This window comes from Pogoniulus pusillus, chromosome 40 (assembly GCF_015220805.1).
Source record: "Pogoniulus pusillus isolate bPogPus1 chromosome 40, bPogPus1.pri, whole genome shotgun sequence".
Lineage (NCBI taxonomy): Eukaryota > Metazoa > Chordata > Aves > Piciformes > Lybiidae > Pogoniulus > Pogoniulus pusillus.
Genome location: NC_087303.1, coordinates 1,522,363 through 1,543,272, shown reverse-complemented (window position 1 = coordinate 1,543,272; position 20,910 = coordinate 1,522,363). Strand labels below are relative to the sequence as shown.

Sequence of the window (20,910 nt, the reverse complement as noted above, 5' to 3'; positions counted from 1 at the left end):
AAACCACCACTCAGGAGTCAGCCAAGCAAATACCTCCTTCGACAAGCTCCATAAACATGCCAGGAGGAACCCCAGCCTCCATCAAGACTTTGCTCTCCTGATGAGGCCAAGCTTGAGGTCTTCAGCACTCTTTCATGTCCCACTTTCTGGCCGACATCCATTTTCCTTGTCACACCTTCTCCACCCGCACTCCACCTAAGTGCATCCTATCTAAGCACACAGCTTCTTTCAAACAACCAGAGCCAAGCTCCACACCTCTTTTCGTGCTGCAATTAGCAAACTATCAGCCCAACCTTGGCCCTAATCAGTTTCTCTTAGGGCATAAATCAAGAAGTGGAGTGGATCTGTCTGGTGCTCTGCGCGGCACCGAGGAGCGACTGCGGTGCCCAGCAGCTCTCGTGGCCTTGGCCCAAATAAATCCTCAGTTCCTTATGTTTGTGACTGATGAGTCTGGATTCACTAAGAGGAGTGGGAGTAGACATGAAAGAGTTCATTGAGCAGAGAGAGATGGGGAAGAGGAGGGATGGAAGCAGAGAAAATGAAAGAGGAAGGACCAGCCAAGGGGGGAGGGTAGGAAAGTGCAAGGGAAGTGAAAGAGGAGGAGGAGGAAACAAGATCTGTGGCAAGTGGGAGATTGAGAGCCCGAGACTAAAGCAGTCAAACCTTCACTTAAGGCCCAGAGATAACCTCTGAGAAGATCAGAACAAGCTCAGCTGTGTAGGCTTCAATTTCAATAACATATCACAAATCCATCACTCCTAAATGGCCACTCACAAGCAGATGGGAGCAGTGCAGCAACTCTTGGCCCAGAAAACCCTCACCTGACATTTAAGGCTTTGGAAAACACCCTTGGCCTTGGATGCCAGCTCCCTTGGGTGCCAGCTGCCAAACTTCCAAACACTAGGTGGTCCCACAACTGCTCTCCAAAGCAAAGCACTTGAAAGAGGTTTCATTTTCAAAGGATGAGGGAAAGACCAAGTCTGAGAAGACACAGACCCTCTGAATCTCTGAGCACCCAAGAAGCAATGCACCCAAGATTCACACATTAACTGTGGGATACAGCACCCAAAAGGTCACATCCTGCTCTTATCCATCACTGTCTTCAACTCAGCTCAGAGCAACCAGCTCCACTTAGCACCAAACCAAGCACTGAACCAAGCAATAATGAACACAGAATCGCCCTCCCCTTCTCTGGTCACTGATAAAACTGGGACCAGTTAGCAACAAAAGAACCCCAAAACATCTCCAGCTCTGTCAGACAGATGAATGACAACGAGGCAGTGATAGCAAACTGCACTTACCTTCCTGTCTTCTTCACTCAAGGACTTCAGATCCCAGTCAGTGACTTACCATCGTCCTGGAAGTCTGATGGAAGCGAAGCATCAGACGTCATGGAAGGGGCCAAACCCCAGCTCTGATTTTCATCAGAGCTGTCCTGTCCAAAGCCAGCCTCATGCTGATCCTGTCCTAAGAAAATGAGGAGGAGAGCCTGGTTTAGTGACGAGGACATGTTTTAAAACCCAAAGCTTATTGCCTGCACCATGAGATGTTGCCTCTTGATTCCTGCCTTCCACTGAAGCTCACTTGAAACCCAAACCCCCTTCTGTGGATGTATGTCCAGGTTCATCATTTGGGGCCCAGGTGGCATATTCCTGCTGCAGGAGCACTCATGCTGGATGGTACAGCCTTCAGCTTGGAGGACACCCAGGGAGGAGGCTGGAAACACCATTCTTGGGGTCAGTCCATCAGAGCTACATCCAACTCACAGAATCAGGCAGGGTTGGAAGGGAGCACAAGGATCAGCCAGTCCCAGTCCCCCTGCCATGCCCAGGGACACCTCACACTAGAGCAGGCTGCCCACAGCCTCAGCCAGCCTGGCCTCAAACACCTCCAGGGATGAGGCTTCAACCACCTCCCTGGGCAACCCCTGCCAGGTTTTCACCACCCTCATGTGAACAACTTCTTCCTAACACCCACTCTGAATCTCTCCATTTCCAGATTTGTTCCATTCTCCCCAGTCCCATCACTCCCTGACAGCCTAAGAAGTCCCTCCCCAGCCCCTTAAGATACTGAAAGGTCACAATAAGGTCACCTGGGAGCCTTCTCCTCTCCAAACTGAACAGCCTCAACTCCCTCAGTCTCTCCTCATCCCTAGAGGGGTTTCAAAGAGGCAGAGATGTGTGCTGAGGGACATGGTTCAGCACCAAACTTGGTAGAGTTAGGGAATCATAGAATCAGTCAGGGTTGGAAGGGACCACAAGGGACCTCAAACCAGTTCCAACCCCCCTGCCATGGGCAGGGACACCCTACCCTAGACCAAGCTGGCCAGAGCCCCATCCAGCCAGGCCCCAAACACCTTCAGGGAATGGTTGGATTGGATGATCTTAAAGGTCTTTTTCCAACTGCAATGATTCTGTGACCCAAACCTCAAAGCTAAACATTCTGTGTTTCATCAGCTCTTGATTTAAGCTGTGGGGGTCACAGCTCCTCTGTTTGCTGAGCTGCAACTTGGCTTTCGGTGTCGGAACACAACAACCATCAGCTGCAAACTTCCCCTTCCCTGCTGTTTGTGGGGTGTTGAATGAGCAAGCAGCTGGATTTACCTCCCCGAGCAGCAGCTGGGGCTCTGTGTGTTCAGGAGAACACTTGAAAGGCCTTTTTTTGCCCCTTTGTTTTGGGCTGCAGAGGGTTTTAATCCGCAGGTATAAGTGAGCTGCACTCCAGTTGTATTAAAAGTTGGTATTAACATCTGCCCCTGTGGCACCAAAGTGCCTCCTGCATCAGATCCAATATTGGCAGTGAATGCCCCCAGCAAAATATTTGCATGTAGGAAAAAATCAGTGTGGGATCAAGGATGGGGAGATAACAGCAGGACAAGGGAGGTTCTTGTGCCCCTGTGCTCAGCACTGCTCAGGCCACCCCTGCAGTGCTGTGTCCAGCTCTGGGCTCCTCCATTGCAGAGAGATGTTGAGGTGCTGGCAGGTGCCCAGAGCAGGGCAGCAAGGCTGGGGAGGGGCCTGGAGCACAGCCCTGTGAGGAGAGGCTGAGGGAGCTGGGGGGGTGCAGCCTGCAGCAGAGGAGGCTCAGGGCAGAGCTGATTGCTGCCTGCAGCTGCCTGCAGGGAGGCTGTAGCCAGGTGGGGTTGGGCTCTGCTGCCAGGCACCCAAGGAAAGAAGAAGGGACCCAGGTTGAAGCTGTGCCAGGGCAGGCTCAGGCTGGGTGTGAGGAGGAAGTTGCTGGCAGAGAGAGTGATTGGCACTGGAATGGGCTGCCCAGGGAGGTGGTGCAGTGCCCATGGCTGGAGGTGTTGAGGCCAAGCCTGGCTGGGGCACTGAGTGCCATGGTGTGGTTGGTTGGGCAGGGCTGGGTGCTAGGTTGGGCTGGGTGAGCTTGGAGCTCTCTGCCAGCCTGCTTGGTTCTGTGATTCTTCCTCTTGCCTTCCTATTCAGATGTGCCTCATGAGACTCCTGCTTCAATCCACTTCTCCATAAAGTTTATGGAGCAGCAACTGAGGGAAAGAAGAGGGGGAAAGAGAAAGAAAGGAGGGAAAGGGAGAAAGGAAGCAAAAAAAGAGCGAAGGGGAGGCAAAAAAATGAGGGAAAGAGAAGGAAAAGAGAAGACAGGAAGGAGGGAAAGAGAAGGAGAAAGGAAGCCAAAAAAAAAGAAGCAAAGGGGAGGCAAAAAATGAGGGAATGAAGAGGGAAAAAAATGAGAATGAAAGGAGGGAAAGAGGAGAAATGAAGTAAAAAAAAAAAAAAGAGGCAAAGGGGAATCAAAAGGGGAAAAGAAAATATAGAGGAGGCCAAAAGAAGGAAGAAAGCAAGGAAGGAGAAGGGGAGGAAGGAAAAAAAAAAAGAGAGGAGGAGAAAATAAAAGGAGGGGGGAAAAAATGAAGAAAAAAAGAGGAGGAAAAATATGGAGGTGAAAAAATACCCCAAAAGCTGAATTAACACATCCTGGCCCACACAGGAAGAGAAACCACCTAAAGAGGTGAAAGGGCTTTGAGGAAGGGAGGGGGAAATAATTCATCTCCAGCAGCTTGTTAAGGGAAGTGCAATTAAGCTCTTGCTTTGCATTCAGGGAAGGTCTTTATCTGTGTACCTCGAGTTTCATTAAGCATCTTTTTAGAGCAGAAGAAAAATCAATAGCAAGCAAGTTCCATTTACACTTTTATGATGAGCCTGTTCATGCCAAAGAGGAAGCAAAACATTCCCCAATCTCAGTTAATATTCCAGGAAACAAAGTTCCTCCTTTAAAGTAATGACTCCTTAGGACCCTGCTACAAATAAAGGTCTCTGATCCAAATCCCATCTGCTTTCATGCTCCACAGTCTTAATATCCCCAGACTTTAAGGGACTCATTTAGCAGGAATGCATTTCCCGAAGCAGAGCTGGAAAACTGTCATCAAGGGGAGGTTTGGGTTGGATATTAGGAAGCATTTCTTTAGTGGAGGAGTGGGGGGGTGTTGGAACAGGCTGTCCAGGGAGGTGGTGGAGTCACCATCCCTGGAGGTGTTCCAGAAATGAGTGGATGTGGTCCTCTGGGCCATGCTCTAGTGGGAACAGAGGTGTGGGGTGGAAGGTGTGGGCAGAAGGTTGGGGGTAAAAGGTTGGAGATAAAAGGCTGGGGGATGGAAAGCTGGAAATAGAAGGTTGGGAGAGGAAGGCTGGGGGCAAAAGGTTGAGGGTGGGAGGTTGGGAATAGAAGGCTGGAGATAAAAGGTTGGGGGATGGAAGGTTGGGAATAGAAGATTGAGAGTGGAAGGCTGGGGGTAAAAGGTTGAGGGTGGAAGGTTTGGAATAGAAGGTTGAAGGTGGAAGGTGTGGGCGGAAGATTTGGGTTAGAAGGTTGGGGGTGGAAGGTTGGAGATAAAAGGTTGGCAGTGGGATAAAAGGTTGGGGTGGAGGAGGGCTGGGGTTGATGAGTTTAAAGGTCATTTCCAACCTTAGAGGTCTTTCTCAGCTCCTAAGAGCCCATCTGGGTCTGTGTGGTTAGCCCCTGACTAGAGCAGGGCAGATTTAGGCTGGAGATCAGGAAGATGTTCTGTACTACAAGGGTGGGCACAGGATGAGGGTGGTGAGACCCTGGCACAGGTTGGGAGTGGTGAGACACTGGCACAGGTTGCCCAGGGAGGTTGTGGAGCACAGAAGCACCACATTGGGTGCTTCTGTGCTCCACAACCTCCCTGGAGGTATTCAGGACCAGGCTGGATGAGACCTTGAGCAACCTGGGCTAAGTGTGAGGTCTCCCTACCCATGGCAGGGGGGTTGGAACTGGATGGTCTTGGAGGTCCTTTCACCTTCTTCTCACAGACTATTGACTTCTGCAGGGTGTCAGTGCTTGGCAACATCATTTTTGCCTCAGTACCCCAAGGCTTATATTGCACATCACTGTGACACATGTCCATGGTCCTCCTCCACCCCAGGCTGCACCACCACCAGCAACATTACCAAGAGAAGAGAAATTCCCTTCTCTACAGATCTCAAAGTGTTTCTTTCCCCCTTCATAAATATCTTCCTGGATGTGGAGACCATGCACAGGAGGAAGCCAACTTCATCCCTGGCTCAGGAAGCAAACAAGGCCAGGGTGAGAGCAGGACCTGTCTGCTTTGGCTGTGTTTTATCAGCAGGACAGGTCTACCTCATGGCAACAGGGTCAAAAAGCAAAGGCAGAGACCTCCTCGCAGACACAGGAGGAGCTGATTTATCATCGTTTTAGAAACGTCATGCCCCAGGCAGGGGCTTGGCTGCCTGACAAGAGAATCCAGCCCCAGCCTGCTCTCCTTCCCTGCTAGCCACTTTTGGCTAATCACACATAATAAAGCAGTTTAATTGTCCACTAAAAACGCCACTTCTGCTCAAAAGAAGAGGAAAAAAGAGGGAAGCGAGAAGGTTTGAGTGGCTTTTTTTGCAGCAAGGGGCTGCTCTGCAGCTGAAGCGGTTGGTGCTGTGCTTTGCAGCTGGACTGGTTGGTGCTGGGCTGGAGAGGAGGCTGCAATGAGCTCCTGCGTCCAGCAGGTCGGGCTGCAGCGCGCAGCATCGCCGCGGCTGCGGGCAGGACAGGGATGGGGATGGGGAGAGAGATGGGGATGGGGAGAGAGATGGGGATGGGGAGAGAGATGGGGATGGGGAGAGAGATGGGGATGGGGAGAGAGATGGGGATGGGGAGAGAGATGGGGATGGGGAGAGAGATGGGGATGGGGAGAGAGATGGGGATGGGGAGAGAGATGGGGATGGGGAGAGAGATGGGGATGGGGAGAGAGATGGGGATGGGGAGAGAGATGGGGATGGGGAGAGAGATGGGGATGGGGAGAGAGATGGGGATGGGGAGAGAGATGGAAACGGGAATGGGTTAGAGATGGAGACGGGAATGGGTTAGAGATGGAGACGGGAATGGGTTAGAGATGGAGACGGGAATGGGTTAGAGATGGAGACGGGAATGGGTTAGAGATGGAGACGGGGATGGGTTAGAGATGGAGACGGGGATGGGTTAGAGATGGAGACGGGGATGGGTTAGAGATGGAGACGGGGATGGGGATGGAGACGGGGATGGGGATGGAGACGGGGATGGGGATGGAGACGGGGATGGGGGATAAAAAGGGGCCAACCTTCCTGAGGTAGACTAAAACCCCTCAGGCAAGAGCTAGGCCATGCCACGGGAGAGACTTCCTGAAGCTTTCTAGGGTGCAAAAGAGAATCATAGTTCAGGGTTGGAAGGGACCACAAGGAGCAGTCAGTTCCAACCCCCCTGCCATGCCCAGGGACACCTCACACCAGAGCAGGCTGCTCACAGCCTCAGCCAGCCTGGCCTGAAACACCTCCAGGGATGAGGCTTCCACCACCTCCACGGGAAATCCCTTCCAGGCTCTCACCATCCTTATGCCGAACAACTTCTTCCTAACATCCAGGCTGAATCTCTCCACTTCCAGCTTTGCTCCATTCCCCCCAGTTCCATCACTCCCTGACAGCCTAAGAAGTCCCTCCCCAGCTTTCTTGTAGCCCACTTAAGATACTAAAAGGTCACAATAAGGTCACCTGGGAGCCTTCTCCTCTCCAGACTGCACAGCCCCAACTGCCTCAGCCTCTCCTCACAGGAGGATGACAGAATGGTCTGGGTTGGAAGGGACCTCCAAAGGTCATCTGCTCTTATTGTCACAGAATGGCAGGGGCTGGAAGGGACCTCCAAAGCTCATCCAGTCCAACCCCCCCTGCCAGACCAGGATCTCCTACCCCAGAGATCACCCAGGAACACATCCAGGTGGGTTTGGAATATCTCCAGAGAGGGAGACTCTCTCCTCTCCTCTCCCTCTTCTCTTCCCCTCCTCTCCTCTCCTCTCCTCTCCTCTCCTCTCCTCTCCTCTCCTCTCCTCTCCTCTCCTCTCCTCTCCTCTCCTCTCCTCTCCTGTCCCTCTTCCCATTCTCTACTTCCCTGTCCCTCTCTCTCCTCTCCTCTCCTCTCTTCCTCTCCTCTCCCCTTTTCTTTCTGCTGTCTTTGCTCTCTTTCTCCCTCCCCCGACTTCCTCCCTCCTCTCCCCCCATCCTTGGCACCCTTTCAGCAATGGCCCTGCACATTCTGCCTCTCGAGTGGGCAGCAGCTCCAGGGAACAGCTGCCGGACAGGGGAGGCACAGCCCAGTCCTGCCTTGCTAGGAAGGAGCCTGAAACCCAGCACAGGAGAAGATTCCCACGGGATGTAAACAAGTAAACAAGATTTATCCTCACTGTTGTGACCTGGTAACACATCAGTGAAACACAAAAGCTCAGCCCAAAGCCAGCCTGAAGCTACCAACACTTTGTGCTTCTGGCCACTAATAAATTATCCCTCCTGAGCCAATCTGGGGGGGGGGGGGGGAGGTCTACATTTAGAGGGTGGAGATGCTGAGGAAGAGGAAGATCACAAATCTGCTCTTGACTTCATCTTTTTTGAGGCACCAGCTCTGCTAAGGACACAGCAAAAGAGTGTCTGGGAAGGCAGACTGCAGGCTTGTGCAGTGCACAATGATCAAAGCCAGACTGAAAAAGAAACCCACACCTCAAGATCCTCAGGGCCAAAGAGGAGACTCCAGGCTGAGAGTTTTTAGGCTCTCATGGAGTGCCAGGACTGGGGGGAGTGGAGCAAAGCTGGAGGTGGGGAGAGCCATCCTGGAGGTGAGGAGGAAGTTGTTGAGCAGGAGAGTGGTGAGAGGCTGGAATGGGTTGCCCAGGGAGGTGGTTGAGGCCCCATGGCTGGAGGTGTTTGAGGCCAGGCTGGCTGAGGCTGTGTGCAGCCTGCTCTAGGGTAGGGTGTCCCTGGGCATGGCAGGGGGGGTTGGCACTGCCTGCTCCTTGTGCTCCCTTCCAACCCTGCCTGACTCTATGAGAACGCTTTGAGCAAGACCCACTGCAGTGTCAGGAGGTTCAGCAGATCTTCGTGGCTGAAATCCTTCCGAGTGAGCCAAGCAGCAAGGGAGGAGAGGCAGGAGGCAGCTGGAGCCGAGCGAGCACATTGCAGAGACAAGACACAAGGAGGCTGTCTTGCCCCTGTCTGCAGCACTGCGCCGCTCCGAGCAGGCGAACGGCAGGGACAGGGAGCGCAAAGGGAGGAAGAGGAGAGCAAAGAGCACTCCGGGGGCTGGAGGAGCTGCCCAGGAGGTGATTACGGTCACGCCAAGGAGGATTTCGCTGCTCTTTCAGGATGGAGTCTGACTAAAAGGGCAGAACGGCTGCTTGGGAGGCAGTTGGGATGGGGTTAGTGCTCTGCAAACCAAAGCAATGAAGAAATCATTGTGGGGTGAGCAAAGAGAGAGGCTCAGAAGTCCAGGTCTGAACCAGCTGAAGGCTTAGAGGACACAGGGGTCAGGATGCAGCCCAGCTGGGCAAGCACTATGGATGCAGAGAGCATCACTGCTCCACTCCCCAGCGAGGCTGGAGGGTGCAGAGCAGGACACTCACTGCTCCCAGCATGGTGAGGGCTGGGAGGGACCTCTAGAGATCAGCCAGTCCAAACCCCCTGCTAAAGCAGGGCACCCACAGCAGCTTGGCCAGAAGCACCATGGCCAGGGGGGTGGAAGCTCTCCAGAAACAAGGAGACTCCACAAGCTCTCTTGGCAGCCTGCTCCAGGCCTCCAGCACCCTCACACAAGTTTCTCCTCCTGCTCAAATGGAACCTCCTGGGGTTCCAGTTTGTGCCCAGTGCCTCTTGCCCTGTCCCTGGCTACCACTGAGAAGAGTCTGGCCCCATCCTCTTACTGAGCATGGACAAGATCACAGATGTCAGGGGTTGGAAGGGACCCAAAGAGCTCATCCAATCCAACCCCCCTGCCAGAGCAGGACCATCCAGTCTAGCTCAGGGCACACAGCAACACATCCAGACAGGCCTGGAAAGGCTCCAGAGAAGGAGACTCCAGAGAGGGAGACTCCACAACCTCTCTGGGCAGCCTGTGCCAGGCTCTGGGACCCTTCCAGTCAAGAAGTTCCCCTTGTGCTGAGCTGAACCTCCTGTGCTGCAGCTTCCATCCACTGCTCCTTGTCCTATCCCAGGGAGCAGTGAGCAGAGCCTGTCCCCCCTCTCCTGTTGTCCAGCAGCACAATGCCCAGGGGGGGTTGGAATCTCCTGGAGGAGACTCCACAGCCTCTCTGGGCAGCCTGCTCCAAGCCTCCAGCACGCTCACACCAAACAAGCTTCTTCTCCTGCTCAGATGGAGCCTCCTGGGTTCCAAGTGCCCTTGTCCTGTCCCTGGGCACCATTGGGCAGAGTCTGGCCCCATCCCCTTATCCTGCAGCCTTTAGCTCTTGCTGAGCATTGATCAGATCCCCTCTGGGGCTGCTCTTCTCCAGGCTCTCAGCTTTTGCTCCTCACAGAACCCCTCAGCATCTTCTCCTAAGGCCTCCAAAACATCTTCATGGCCAAAATAAAGAACTTATCTCTTCTTCCTCCCCCCATCTTTGTGGAGCAGAAGGGTCTGTTACCCACTCTGCAGCAGCTGAGGTGATCACCCTCAGACTTTGTCCCCTGTGGGGCAATTTCTTGAAGGTTTCACAGAGTAGATTCATAGAATGGTTTGGGTTGGAAGAGACCTTAAAGATCATCCAGTTCCAGCCCCCAGCCCTCATCCTCCTGTGCTTCATGGAGCAACACCTGGGCTGTGGATTCATCTGAGCCCATTAGGATGAGCCCAGAGATTTCTAAGGAGGGAGACATCTGCAGCATCCCCTTGCCAGACAAACAAGTCCAGAAAGCACAGGGGCTTCATTTCAGAAGGTTCTCTACCCTCAAAGCTCCACATCAGGCAATTTAGGCTACTTAATAATTAGGCTATTTTATTAACTGGCCAAAGTGAGAGCAATAGAACTTGGTAATATTTAACTTAGGAGGGCTCCCCAAGCTGCTGTAGATTTAGCATCTCCTCTGACAGTTTTATTCCACCTTCTTTATGGTGCATTGCTTGACTTGGAAGAGGTTGATGTGCTCTGAGCATCCCTGGGGAGGGGGACCACAGGGGTACTGCTGAATGTGAAGCAAGAGGGAGCACTGCCCTGAGGTGTTACAACCAGGATGGCTTTCAGAGGACCCTGGGTGAGTTGGCAGCTTGACTGCTTTGATTAATGAAGTCAAACCCTCCAAGCAGCACTCAGTAATCCAAACCAGGGGGCTTGAGGGAAGCTTGTTTGAAGGGAGTCCAAAAAGCTCTCCTCATCAACTCAATTCCTCTCACTAAAGGTCCTGAAAGTCTTGATCTTAGCTGCAGGACAACCCAGCCAAGCTTCTGGGTGCTGTTACCTCTTCCAATCCCTCAGCTGTGGGCTCCAAGGAAAGTCTGATAACAGCCAACCCAACCTGGACTTTTTAAGCAAAGGACTTGATTGTTCTTGAAGGCTTTTCCCAGCTCCTGCTTTTCTCTTCCCCTCATTTCAGGCAAGGAACACACCAAAAAAAAACCCAAACCAAACCTGGTGCTGTCAAAAACAACATGGAAAAGGTTTTGGCTTTCCCTGTGCTACAGCAATGTGAGTTTTAAAGAGTGGTGAACCAAAGGAGGTTTAGGTTGGATGTTAGCAACTACTTCTTTGCTGCAAGAGTAGTCAGGGATTGGCACAGGCTGCCCAGGGAGGTGGTGGAGTCCCCATACCTGCCCAGGGAGGTGTTCAAGGAACCTGTGGCCATGGCACTTGGGGACAGGGTTTAGTGGGCACAGTGGGGCTGGGTTGATGATTTGGACTTGATCTCAGAGGGGTTTATCAATCCATGGCACCTGGGGACAGTGTTTAGTGGCCACAGCAGTGTTGGTTTGATGGTTTGGACTTGATCTCAGAGGGGTTTATCAATCCATGGCACCTGGGGACAAGGTTTAGTGGTCACAGCAGTGTTGGGTTGATGCTTTGGACTTGATCTTAGAGGGGTTTATCAATGCAAACAGTTCTGTGATCTCTCCCTTTGTTACTGTGAGCTCACAAGAGGGGAAGGGGAGGCAAGGAAGGGATCAAATAATCACAACATCATTAAGGTTGGAAAGGGCCTCTAAAGATGATCAAGCCCAACCTTCTACTTGCACCTCCATGACCACTGAACCATGTCCCACAGTGCCACACCCACTCCTTTATGGAACACTTGCAGGCTTGGTGACTCCACCACCTCCCTGGGCAGCCTGTTCCAACCCTCCTGCAGGACAGAAATTGTTCCTCATGTCCAACCTAAACCTCCCTTGGTGCAACTTCTTGTCCTGTCATTGGTTCCAGCCTCAGCCCCACCCTCACTCCAACCTCCTTTCAGGTAGCTGTAGACAGCAATGAGGTCTCCCTTCTTCAGGGTAACCAACAACCTCCCTCCACCACCTCTCCCTCCATGCTCCCTCAACCTCTCCTCCACCCTCTCCCACCCCCTCACCACTTTCTGTTGCCATTATTTGATTATTCATTAATTAAGTAACTCAGAGCTCCACAAAGCTACCCAAAGACAGTTTGGGGGGGCAGGGGGGGATGGGAGGGGGCTTTAGAAGGCATCCTAACAAAAGCTGGAAGTTTGTTTTCTTCTTTCCTTGTTATGCCACTTGAGGGCCTGTGGTTGGTGTCTCCAAAGGCAGGGAATTCCACACAGGGTGATGAAATTGAGCTCCACAACATTGCCAATCCAAGAGGGTGGGGGGGGGGGCTGGGTGGGAAGGAGGGGGTGAGGGTTTCCCCTCTTGTGTTTTCAAGCACCTCATAAATCCAAACTGGGTTTCTGCCTCTGAACCTTGCTTAGCACTGAGCTGGAGGCTTCCTGGCATCAGTGCAAAGAAAAGGAGGTTTATAAACAGAAAAACTGGGGGGGGGTGGGGGAAAAAAAAAGTCAGCCCACACTCCATCCATTCAGGAACACTCCAGCTCAGCTTCAAAGGGAATCTCTCCAGTAAAGATGAGGTTGGGGTTGGGTTTTGGAGGGTTTTTTTTGGCTTGAGAGGTTTTTTTTCCTTGCTCTTTTAATGATTTGCTACTTCTGTTTGTCCTGACTGCACCAGGGAGCAGTGGTTTGGGAAATGCTCACTTCTGCCCCCCCAGCTCTGCCCCAGCTGGAGGCAATGGATTTGGGGTTTTAAGGAGAGAAGCTGCTTCATAAATCACAGGAGCTGGAAGGGACCCAAAGAGCTCATCCAGTCCAACCCCCCTGCCAGAGCAGGACAATCCTATCCAACACAGATCACACAGAACACATCCAGACAGGCCTGGAAAGGCTCCACACAAGGAGACTCCACAATCTCTCTGGGCAGCCTGTGCCAGGGCTCTGGGAGCCTCACACTCAAGAAGTTGCCCTTGTACTGAGCTGGAACCTCCTGTGCTGCAGCTTCCATCCACTGCTGCTTGTCCTAGCCCAGGGAGCAGTGAGCAGAGCCTGTCCCCCCTCTCAACCCCCAACCCTCAGATAGTTACAGACATTGATTCAATCCCCTCTCAGACTTCTCTTCTCCATTCTAAGCAGCCCCAGGGCCCTCAGCTTCTTCTCACCAGGCAGTGCTCCGCTTCCTTCATCATCCTCATAGCCCTCTGCTGGATCCCCTCTGGCAGATCCCTGTCCCTTCCAACCCCTGACATCCTGGGCTCCTACCATTCTGTGTTCTCACCATCACCTTCACTTCCCTTAGCAAAGCATCACCCACTGGAGTTTATGCACTCAAGGTGATGCCCATGGCCCTGCTTTCACTCCCAAGCTGTCTTGTTTCCAAGCACTATTAGCTCCCAAGATGGCACAGCCTCACAGGACATCAGAGGCTGGAAGGAACCAAGGTTGATCATTCAGTCCAACCCCTCTACCACAGTAGGACCACACAATCTAGCTCAGGGCACACAGCAACACATCCAGACAGGCCTGGAAAGGCTCCAGAGAGGGAGACTCCACAGCCTCCCTGAGCAGCCTGTGCCAGGGCTCTGGGACCCTTGGGACCCTCACACTTAAGAAGCTGCCCCTTGTGTTGGGCTGGCACCTCCTGTGCTGCAGCTTCCATCCACTGCTGCTTGGCACAGGGAGCCTTCTGGAGATACCTATGTAGCCACAGGATGAGAGGGAATAGACTGAAGCTTGAAGGCAGATTTAGAGTGAAGATGAGGAAGAAATTCTTCCCAGTGAGGGTGGAGAGACACTAGAACAGGTTGCCCAGGGAGGTGGTGGAGTCGCCACCCCTGGAGGTGTTCAAGGCCAGGCCTGAGGAGGCTTTCAGCAACCTGGGCTAGGGGGAGGTGTCCCTGTCCACAGTAGAGGATGGGTGCAACTGGATGATCTTTTAGCTCTCTTCCAACCCAACTGACTGATTTCAAAGGTCCCTTCCAACCCAAACCCTTCTATGACTCTCCACACCTGAAGCCTCAACGACTCCTAGGCAGGCACTTGGCTGGCTGAACCTACACACAGGTCCTACACACCAAATCCTCCTGATGTCACTTTGGGGCTTCCAACTCTAGGAAAGAATGAAGACCCTTTCAGAAGAACAAAACCCTCCCTTTGACCACCCTCTCAATTGTCTGAACTTTCTGAATCTGGGGGAGGGAAGGAGAAGGCAAAACCAACTGAAAACCCCAACCCAACTCGTTTTGAGTCCTTTTATGTGCTCTCATCCTCTTTCCCTCTCTCCCCCTCTCTCTTTTTTGTTAATTTTCAGCACAGCTGTCTGTTGTACTTTCTCAAATGATGCCAGCTGCTGGGTTCATCAAGCAAAGGCAGGAAAACAATGGTTTGAAAGCAATTAGAAGCACCGAGGCTGCACCGAGGCTCATATTAAAATGTGATAACAGTGTTCTAGTGGGAATTGCAGCCCTGCTGCATTGCTGACATTTCTCTGCTGCCAGCCAGACAGGATGTGCTGGAAGTGGGCCCTGATCGAGGAGGTAACATACTGGAATTTATTCCTGGAGTAAATGAAGGATTAGCTGAGTTGGAACACTCAGGAAGGGGTTTTTATTACATCCCCAGCTCCCCGCTCTTGTTTGTGCTCTGGCACAGCCTGCCTGGGGCTCTCTTACCACAACCACTGGTGAAGGAATCATAGAAGCCACCAGGTTGGAAGAGAGCTCCAAGCTCAGCCAGTCCAACCTAGCACCCAGCCCTGGCCAACCAACCAACCAGACCATGGCACTCAGTGCCCCAGCCAGGCTTTAAGGAAGAGGAAGGATGAACCCACCCAGCCATGTGGATTGAGGGGCAGTGGCTGAACCCACCCAGCTCCAGGTCAGCTCTGAGCCAATATCTATCCATCATTTAGCCCTCAAATCCGCAGGAAAACCAAGTGACATGGCCTGTGACCTGCAGGCACCCTGGGAAGTTTAAATCATGCCCTTGGTTATTGAGGAAATGAAGATCAAAGTCCCCATCAGAGTCCCCAGCTCGTTAGCAGACCCAGCCAGGGACCGTCACGCTCGGCAGGGATTTACAGCCTGACCATTTGTCTGCACCTGGAGGCTGATTCCATTTCAAGTTCGGGCTAAGGTGAAGCTAAGAGGCTGGAGGACACCTGCTGAAGGTTAACTAACACTGCTCCCAAGTCACCAGTCCGTGGGAACCTGCTGCTCTTCCTGGACTTGAAGCCTTTTCTGGAGGCAGAAGCTTCAGGGCTTGGCCAAGGTGACACCTTCATGTCAGCAGCACGTTTGGGCACTGCCTGCTGCCAAGGGTAAGGAGAAATGGACTTCTGCTGCTCAAAAAGAATACAAACCCCAGCTGCTGCTAGAGCCCTCACCAGAGCTTTACGCCCCTTAGAGTCTTAGAATCAGGCAGGGTTGGAAGGGAGCACAAGGAGCAGGCAGTGCCAACCTCCCCCTGCCATGCCCAGGGACACCCTACCCTAGAGCAGGCTGCACACAGCCTCAGCCAGCCTGGCCTCAAACACCTCCAGCCATGGGACCTCAACCACCTCCCTGGGCAGCCCCTGCCAGGCTCTCACCACTCTCCTGCTCAACAACTTCCTCCTCACCTCCAGCCTCACTCTCCCCACCTCCAGCTTTGTTCCATGCCCCCCAGTCCTGGCACTCCATGACAGCCCACAACGTCCTTCCTCAGCTTTTATGTAGCCCCCTTCAGATCCTGGCAAGCCACAAGAAGGTCCCCTGGGAGCCTCCTCTGCTCCAGCCTGCACAGCCCCAACTCTTTCAGTCTGCCCCTCAGAACTGCCACACAGATACAGAATCACTTCCAGCTCCTCTGCCTGTTGGCTTTGCACAGAGAGCAGCACTAGCACCCAGCCCTCCCCTGCTCCCCAGGCTCACTACCAGTGAGAACTCAGCCCCCCCTCCCCTTCCCCTGCCTGGTACTCACCTCGGGGCACAAATTCCAAGTGGTACCTGCAAGAGCAAAAGAGGAGAAAGGCAGCCATAAGCATGCATTATTTTCTTAATGATTTCTTTGTTCCAGCCTGATGAGTAAGTGACAGATGGGACAATTAGAGCAGGAGTGCTGCCAGGAACCCAGGGAATGGTCACCACTCATCTTGTGCAAGGAGCTTCAAGAGGAGCTGCGAGTCCTACAGATGCCAGCTGGCCCCCAGCAGCATCCTCTGCTGCACCCAAGGAACCTCCTTCGCATCTCCTCCTCTTGACAGGTCTCAAAGGTTTCCATCTTGGGGACCTTTCCCAACCAAAACATCGAGTCCAGCCCCCACCCTGCCAGAGCAGGATCACCCAGGGCAGCTCACACAGGTTGCCAGTGATCAAAGATCACATTGGGTGCTTCTGTGCTCCACAACCTCCCTGGAGGTGTTCAGGACCAGGCTGGATGAGGTCTTGAGCAACCTGTTCTAGCGGGAGGTGTCCCTGCCTATATCAGGGGGTTGGAACTGGCTGAGCTTTGAGGTCACTTCCAACCAATTCTATGATTCAAATCAAGAAACCTTCTTTCCCCTGGGCTCAGCCTCTGCTCTGCATCCCCTCAATCCCTCAAATCCACCATCCCTGAGAGCTTGAAATGCTTTTGTCTCCCTGAGCAGAGCCAAAGCCTGGGAGACAAGGGCAGCCCAACCTAAAGAACTCATCACTCCTTGTTTGGGCAACTTTTTTGTCTCTTGTGCTTCAGAGACCTTCCTAATCTCCCCTGAACATGTTTTAGTGATAACATTTACTGCACCAGGACCAAAATGATTTTCTGTCACTTCTAATTCCAGCTCAATAAAAGCATAAAGAGCTTTGTTTCTAACCTCTGTCATTTTTAATACACTAAAATGCTTTAAGGGAAAAAAGAAAAACCAACAACAACAACTCCCCCCCCCCCCAAATAATAAATTAAATACATCCAAATTGAGTTCCATTTCCTACTGGACCAACAAGTCCCTGTTAGCTTCACTCTGATCAAATTCAGGGAGTGGAGGGGTTGGAAATACCAAAAAGAAGCTTTGCTTTGGGTTGGGGTTTTTTTTTCCCCTCCCTTTTAGCATAAGGAAACAGTCAAAACAAAAAAAAAAAGCCCCAAACCAACCCCGTTCTAATCTCATCAGATCAAGATGTGTCTTTAATCTCCTGCTTTGATCACTGGCACTCTGGAAAAGCTTTAAGCAGAGAAGGAAAGTGGGTGGGAGGAAGAGGGTCTCCTGCTTCTGGAAGATGAAAGAGCAATGAGCTAATTCCTTCAGCTGCCTCTGGCCGCAGGAAAAGGCTTGAATAGATTACTTGGCTCCCAAGCTTGGAGAGGCATCCACGGTGATGCCATGGGGGCTTCAGCAGGGTCCCTTCCCCCTTTCTCCTCTCCCTTCCCCCTTTCTCCTCTCCCTTCCCCCTTTCTCCTCTCCCTTCCCCCTTTCTCCTCTCCCTTCCCCCTTTCTCCTCTCCCTTCCCCCTTTCTCCTCTCCCTTCCCCCTTTCTCCTCCCTATTGTGGAGGCAAAGCTAGAAACAGGGAGATTCAGACTGGATGTCAGGAAGAAGATCTTCACCACGAAGGTGGTGAGACTCTGGAACAGGCTGCCCAGGGAGGGGGTGGAAGCCTCATCCCTAGAGGTCATAGAATCAGTCAGACCTTGGAGGTCTCTTCCAACCTGGTTGATTCCATGAAGCTCTCTGGGCAGCCTGTTCCAGTGCTGCACCACCCTCAGTGTAAAAGAATCTCCTCCTCATGTTCAGATGGAGCTTCCTGTGCCCATGTCTGTGCCAGTTACCTTTTGTCCTCTCACTGGGCACCACTGGAAACAGCCTGACCCCATCCTCCTGCCACCCACCCTTAAAGCATTTATGAGCATTGAGAAGATCCCTCCCTCAGTCCTCTCTTCTCAAGGCTAGAGAGCCCCAAATCCCTCAGCCTCTCTTCATCAAAGAGATGTTCTGGTCCCAAAATCACCTCCCCAGCCCTCATTCAGCATAAACCACCTTCCTGCACAGCAAGGAGGAGGAACTCAGCTAGCAGAAGGAGTTCATCATCTTGGGCCATGCTCCAAAGTACACAGCTTGAGGCTAACTCTGATTTTTGTTGCTAGTTAAGACAGGACTCACTGACAAGTGGCTTACACCTCTGATACACCCACAGCTACACAACAGCTTGCTCTTGAGCTTTGCAGGAGGCTCCCCCTGAAAGTTATAGTCCAATCCTTTCTGACAGCAAATAATTAGGAGAGAAACTGTAATTGCTCCTGCCTTGAGGCTGACAGCCTGAGCCTGAAGCAAGAGAACTAATCCTTATCCAACTGCATCTTTATTTGGAGAGGATTTGCCTTGGGATCAAGTTTGACATTCACTAAGCAATTAAACACCAAGAGTAAAACCTCCTCCTTCCTTTCCTTCACCAGAAATTTTGGCAACAGGCAAAATGTTTGGTGAGGTCTTCACTGCTCCTTTTAAGCACTTGATTCCAAAAGCTCCTAGCCCCCAGCTGCTGGGGGAAGTCTCCCAGGAGAATCAGTTAAGACAAAAGCACAGGCAAAAGTGTCATGGAATCATTATGATTGGGAAAGGCTTTGACAAATCATCAAGTCCAACCATCAGCCCAACACCACTGTGCCAAACCAACCATAGAATCATAGAACCAAGCAGGCTGGAAGAGAGCTCCAAGCTCACCCAGCCCAACCTAGCACCCAGCCCTGCCCAAACAACCACACCATGGCACTCAGTGCCCCAGCCAGGCTTGCTTTCAACACCTCCAGCCATGGGCACTGCACCACCTCCCTGGGCAGCCCATTCCAGTGCCAATCACTCTCTCTGCCAACAGCTTCCTCCTCACATCCAACCTGGCACAGCTTGAGACTGTCCCCCCTTGTTCTGTTGCTGGTTGCCTGGCAGAAGAGCTCACACCCAGCTGGGCTACAGCCTCCCCTCAGGTAGCTGTAGCCAGCAATGAGCTCTGCCCTGAGCCTCCTCTTCTCCAGGCTTATTTGGGCTGGAAAGGACCTCTAAGCTCATCCAGTCCAACCACCACAGCCACTAAACCATGGCCACAGGTTCCTCAAACACCTCCAGGGATGGGGACTCCATCACCTCCCTGGGCAGCCTGTGCCAATGCCTGACCACTCTTGCAGTGACAAAATTCCTCCTAACATCCAATCTAAACCTCCCTTGGTGCAAGAGGAAGCCAAAAGCTTGGCCAAATTACATCAGACCTTAAGAAAAAGTGGAAGGAGATGGAGAAAGTGTGGGGGGGAGACCTCCTGTCAAGCAATTAACTGACTTCAGCAGAATGAGCTCACCCGAAGGGAAGCTCTGGAGGTTTTTTTGGATGCAATACCTAAAAAGCAGTGAACTAACCCACCCCCCAAAAAAAGAGATCTAATTTCCATTACAAAGCCAAAAGGAAGGAGTGTTGAGCTGCCAATACTGTAACAAAAGACATCCTCCAAGCTCGCAAGCCACCACCACCCACCAGCCTCTCTCACCTCATCCCTGCGTGTTTGCTGGGGCCAGACAGGAAGAAGCCCCCAGATTTGTTCTGTTCCAAACAAACTCTTTCTCATGCTCGTGGAGCCCTTGAGGTTAGGCACTCAAGGAGCAAACATCAGAGGGGCTCTCCCTCCTCTGGAAATGTTTATGTTCTCTGCTCCTGACAAACACACAGATCCCAGATCCAATCCATCAAGCTCCCAGGAGCAGCATCTCCAGCCGGACCCAATCAAAAGTGCAACTCGAGTGTGTAAGCAGACCTCAGAGGGGGAATTAGCACCAGAAGAGAGGAGAAGAAAATGCTGTTGTCATGTTGGGAAGGGAAATTGAGTCCCAGAGCAGGCAGGTCTGCCAGAAAGCCTTGCTCCCAGCAGGAAAACACTGTCCTTACAGGAGGGAGCCAGGACTAATGGTCTGCAAGGACCAGAGCTTTCTGCTGCCTCCTGTAGAGCCAGGACTTGGTCTTCTACTGGTAGAGAGGAGCTGGAGATGAGGCAGCAGTTGAGACACCACCATCCCCTGCTTGCAGCAAAGCCCAGACTCCTCTTAGGAGGCAACCAGAGGCCCAAGGGGAGTCAACTCCAGACCCAAGAGCAAGTTGACCCCCAGATCAAAGAGGCATCAGCTCCCAAACCCAAAGAGGATTAAAACCCAGACCCAAGAGGATTCAATCTCCAGACCAAATGGGTCAGTCCCCAGATCCAAGAGGGAAGCAACCCCAAATCCAAAGAGTGAGTCAACTCCCAGACCAAAAGGGGAGTCAATCCCAAATCCAAGGAGGGAGTCAACACTCAGGTCCAAGAGGAAGTCACCCCCAGACCCAAAGGGGGAGTCCACACCCAGACCCAAGAGGGAATCAAACCCAAACGGGAGCCAAGCACAAATCCAAGAGGCAGTCAGCTCCAACTCACAGGGAGTCAAACCAGACCAAAAAGGAGTCAGACCCAGACTCATTTGGGACTAGAAGCAAAAGCTCCTGTCTGCAACCTTACAGTCTGTATTAGGCAGGGGGGAGGGGGTCAAACCTGCTGCTTCTAATGGTCTCTTTGCAGCTCTACCATCTCTAAGTCTCAAGCCTGCTTTCCTCTCAGCCTCAATTTCAGCAGGAACCATAAAACCCAAGTCAGGTTTCGATCAAATTTCCTGCATTTTCCTCTCCAATTAAGGGCACTAAATATCACCACAGATGTTATTAAATTAGATATCTGAAGGCAGCCTAATTTGTTTGGGGCACAACATTCATTGGGTTTTAATGTTTGCAGGGAAGGGAAAAAAAAAAACACCAAGAGAATTAACAATCAATGCTGGACAAGGTTTCAAGTAGAGGGGGAACAAGAAAAAACCAGAGAGAGAGAGAAGAACAAGAGATGAAAATGGGTTTGGGGAACTGCTGACCATTAGCAAAGTCAGTTACAAACCACTTCAAATGCATTTCTCAGTTAAATGGCAGAGGAGCAGCAGCAGCAGCTATGCAAAGCCTCTGGTTACACCATTTCAATCATTTGCAGTCCTCAGGTTTCAGATTAACAATGCATTCAGAAGGAAATGGATGGATGGGGGAGAAGGAAGGGAAGGAAAAAAAACCCCAACCAAGCCAGGGGGTAATTTTATCAGCTGGAAT

At 52.1% G+C, this 20,910-nt stretch overlaps 1 protein-coding gene across 1 annotated transcript in view; it reads right to left on the bottom strand.

The window, feature by feature from the left end:
* Window positions 1-20,910, bottom strand: part of SKAP1 (src kinase associated phosphoprotein 1) — a 217,370-nt gene that overhangs the window by 180,015 nt on the left and 16,445 nt on the right. Inside the window, exons 3-4 of the mRNA XM_064174245.1 lie at window positions 15,756-15,781; window positions 1,351-1,467 (exon numbers count right to left, since the gene is read on the bottom strand). Of these exons, the coding sequence (XP_064030315.1) occupies window positions 1,351-1,467; window positions 15,756-15,781 (143 nt within the window). The remainder of the gene's footprint in view (window positions 1-1,350; window positions 1,468-15,755; window positions 15,782-20,910) is intronic.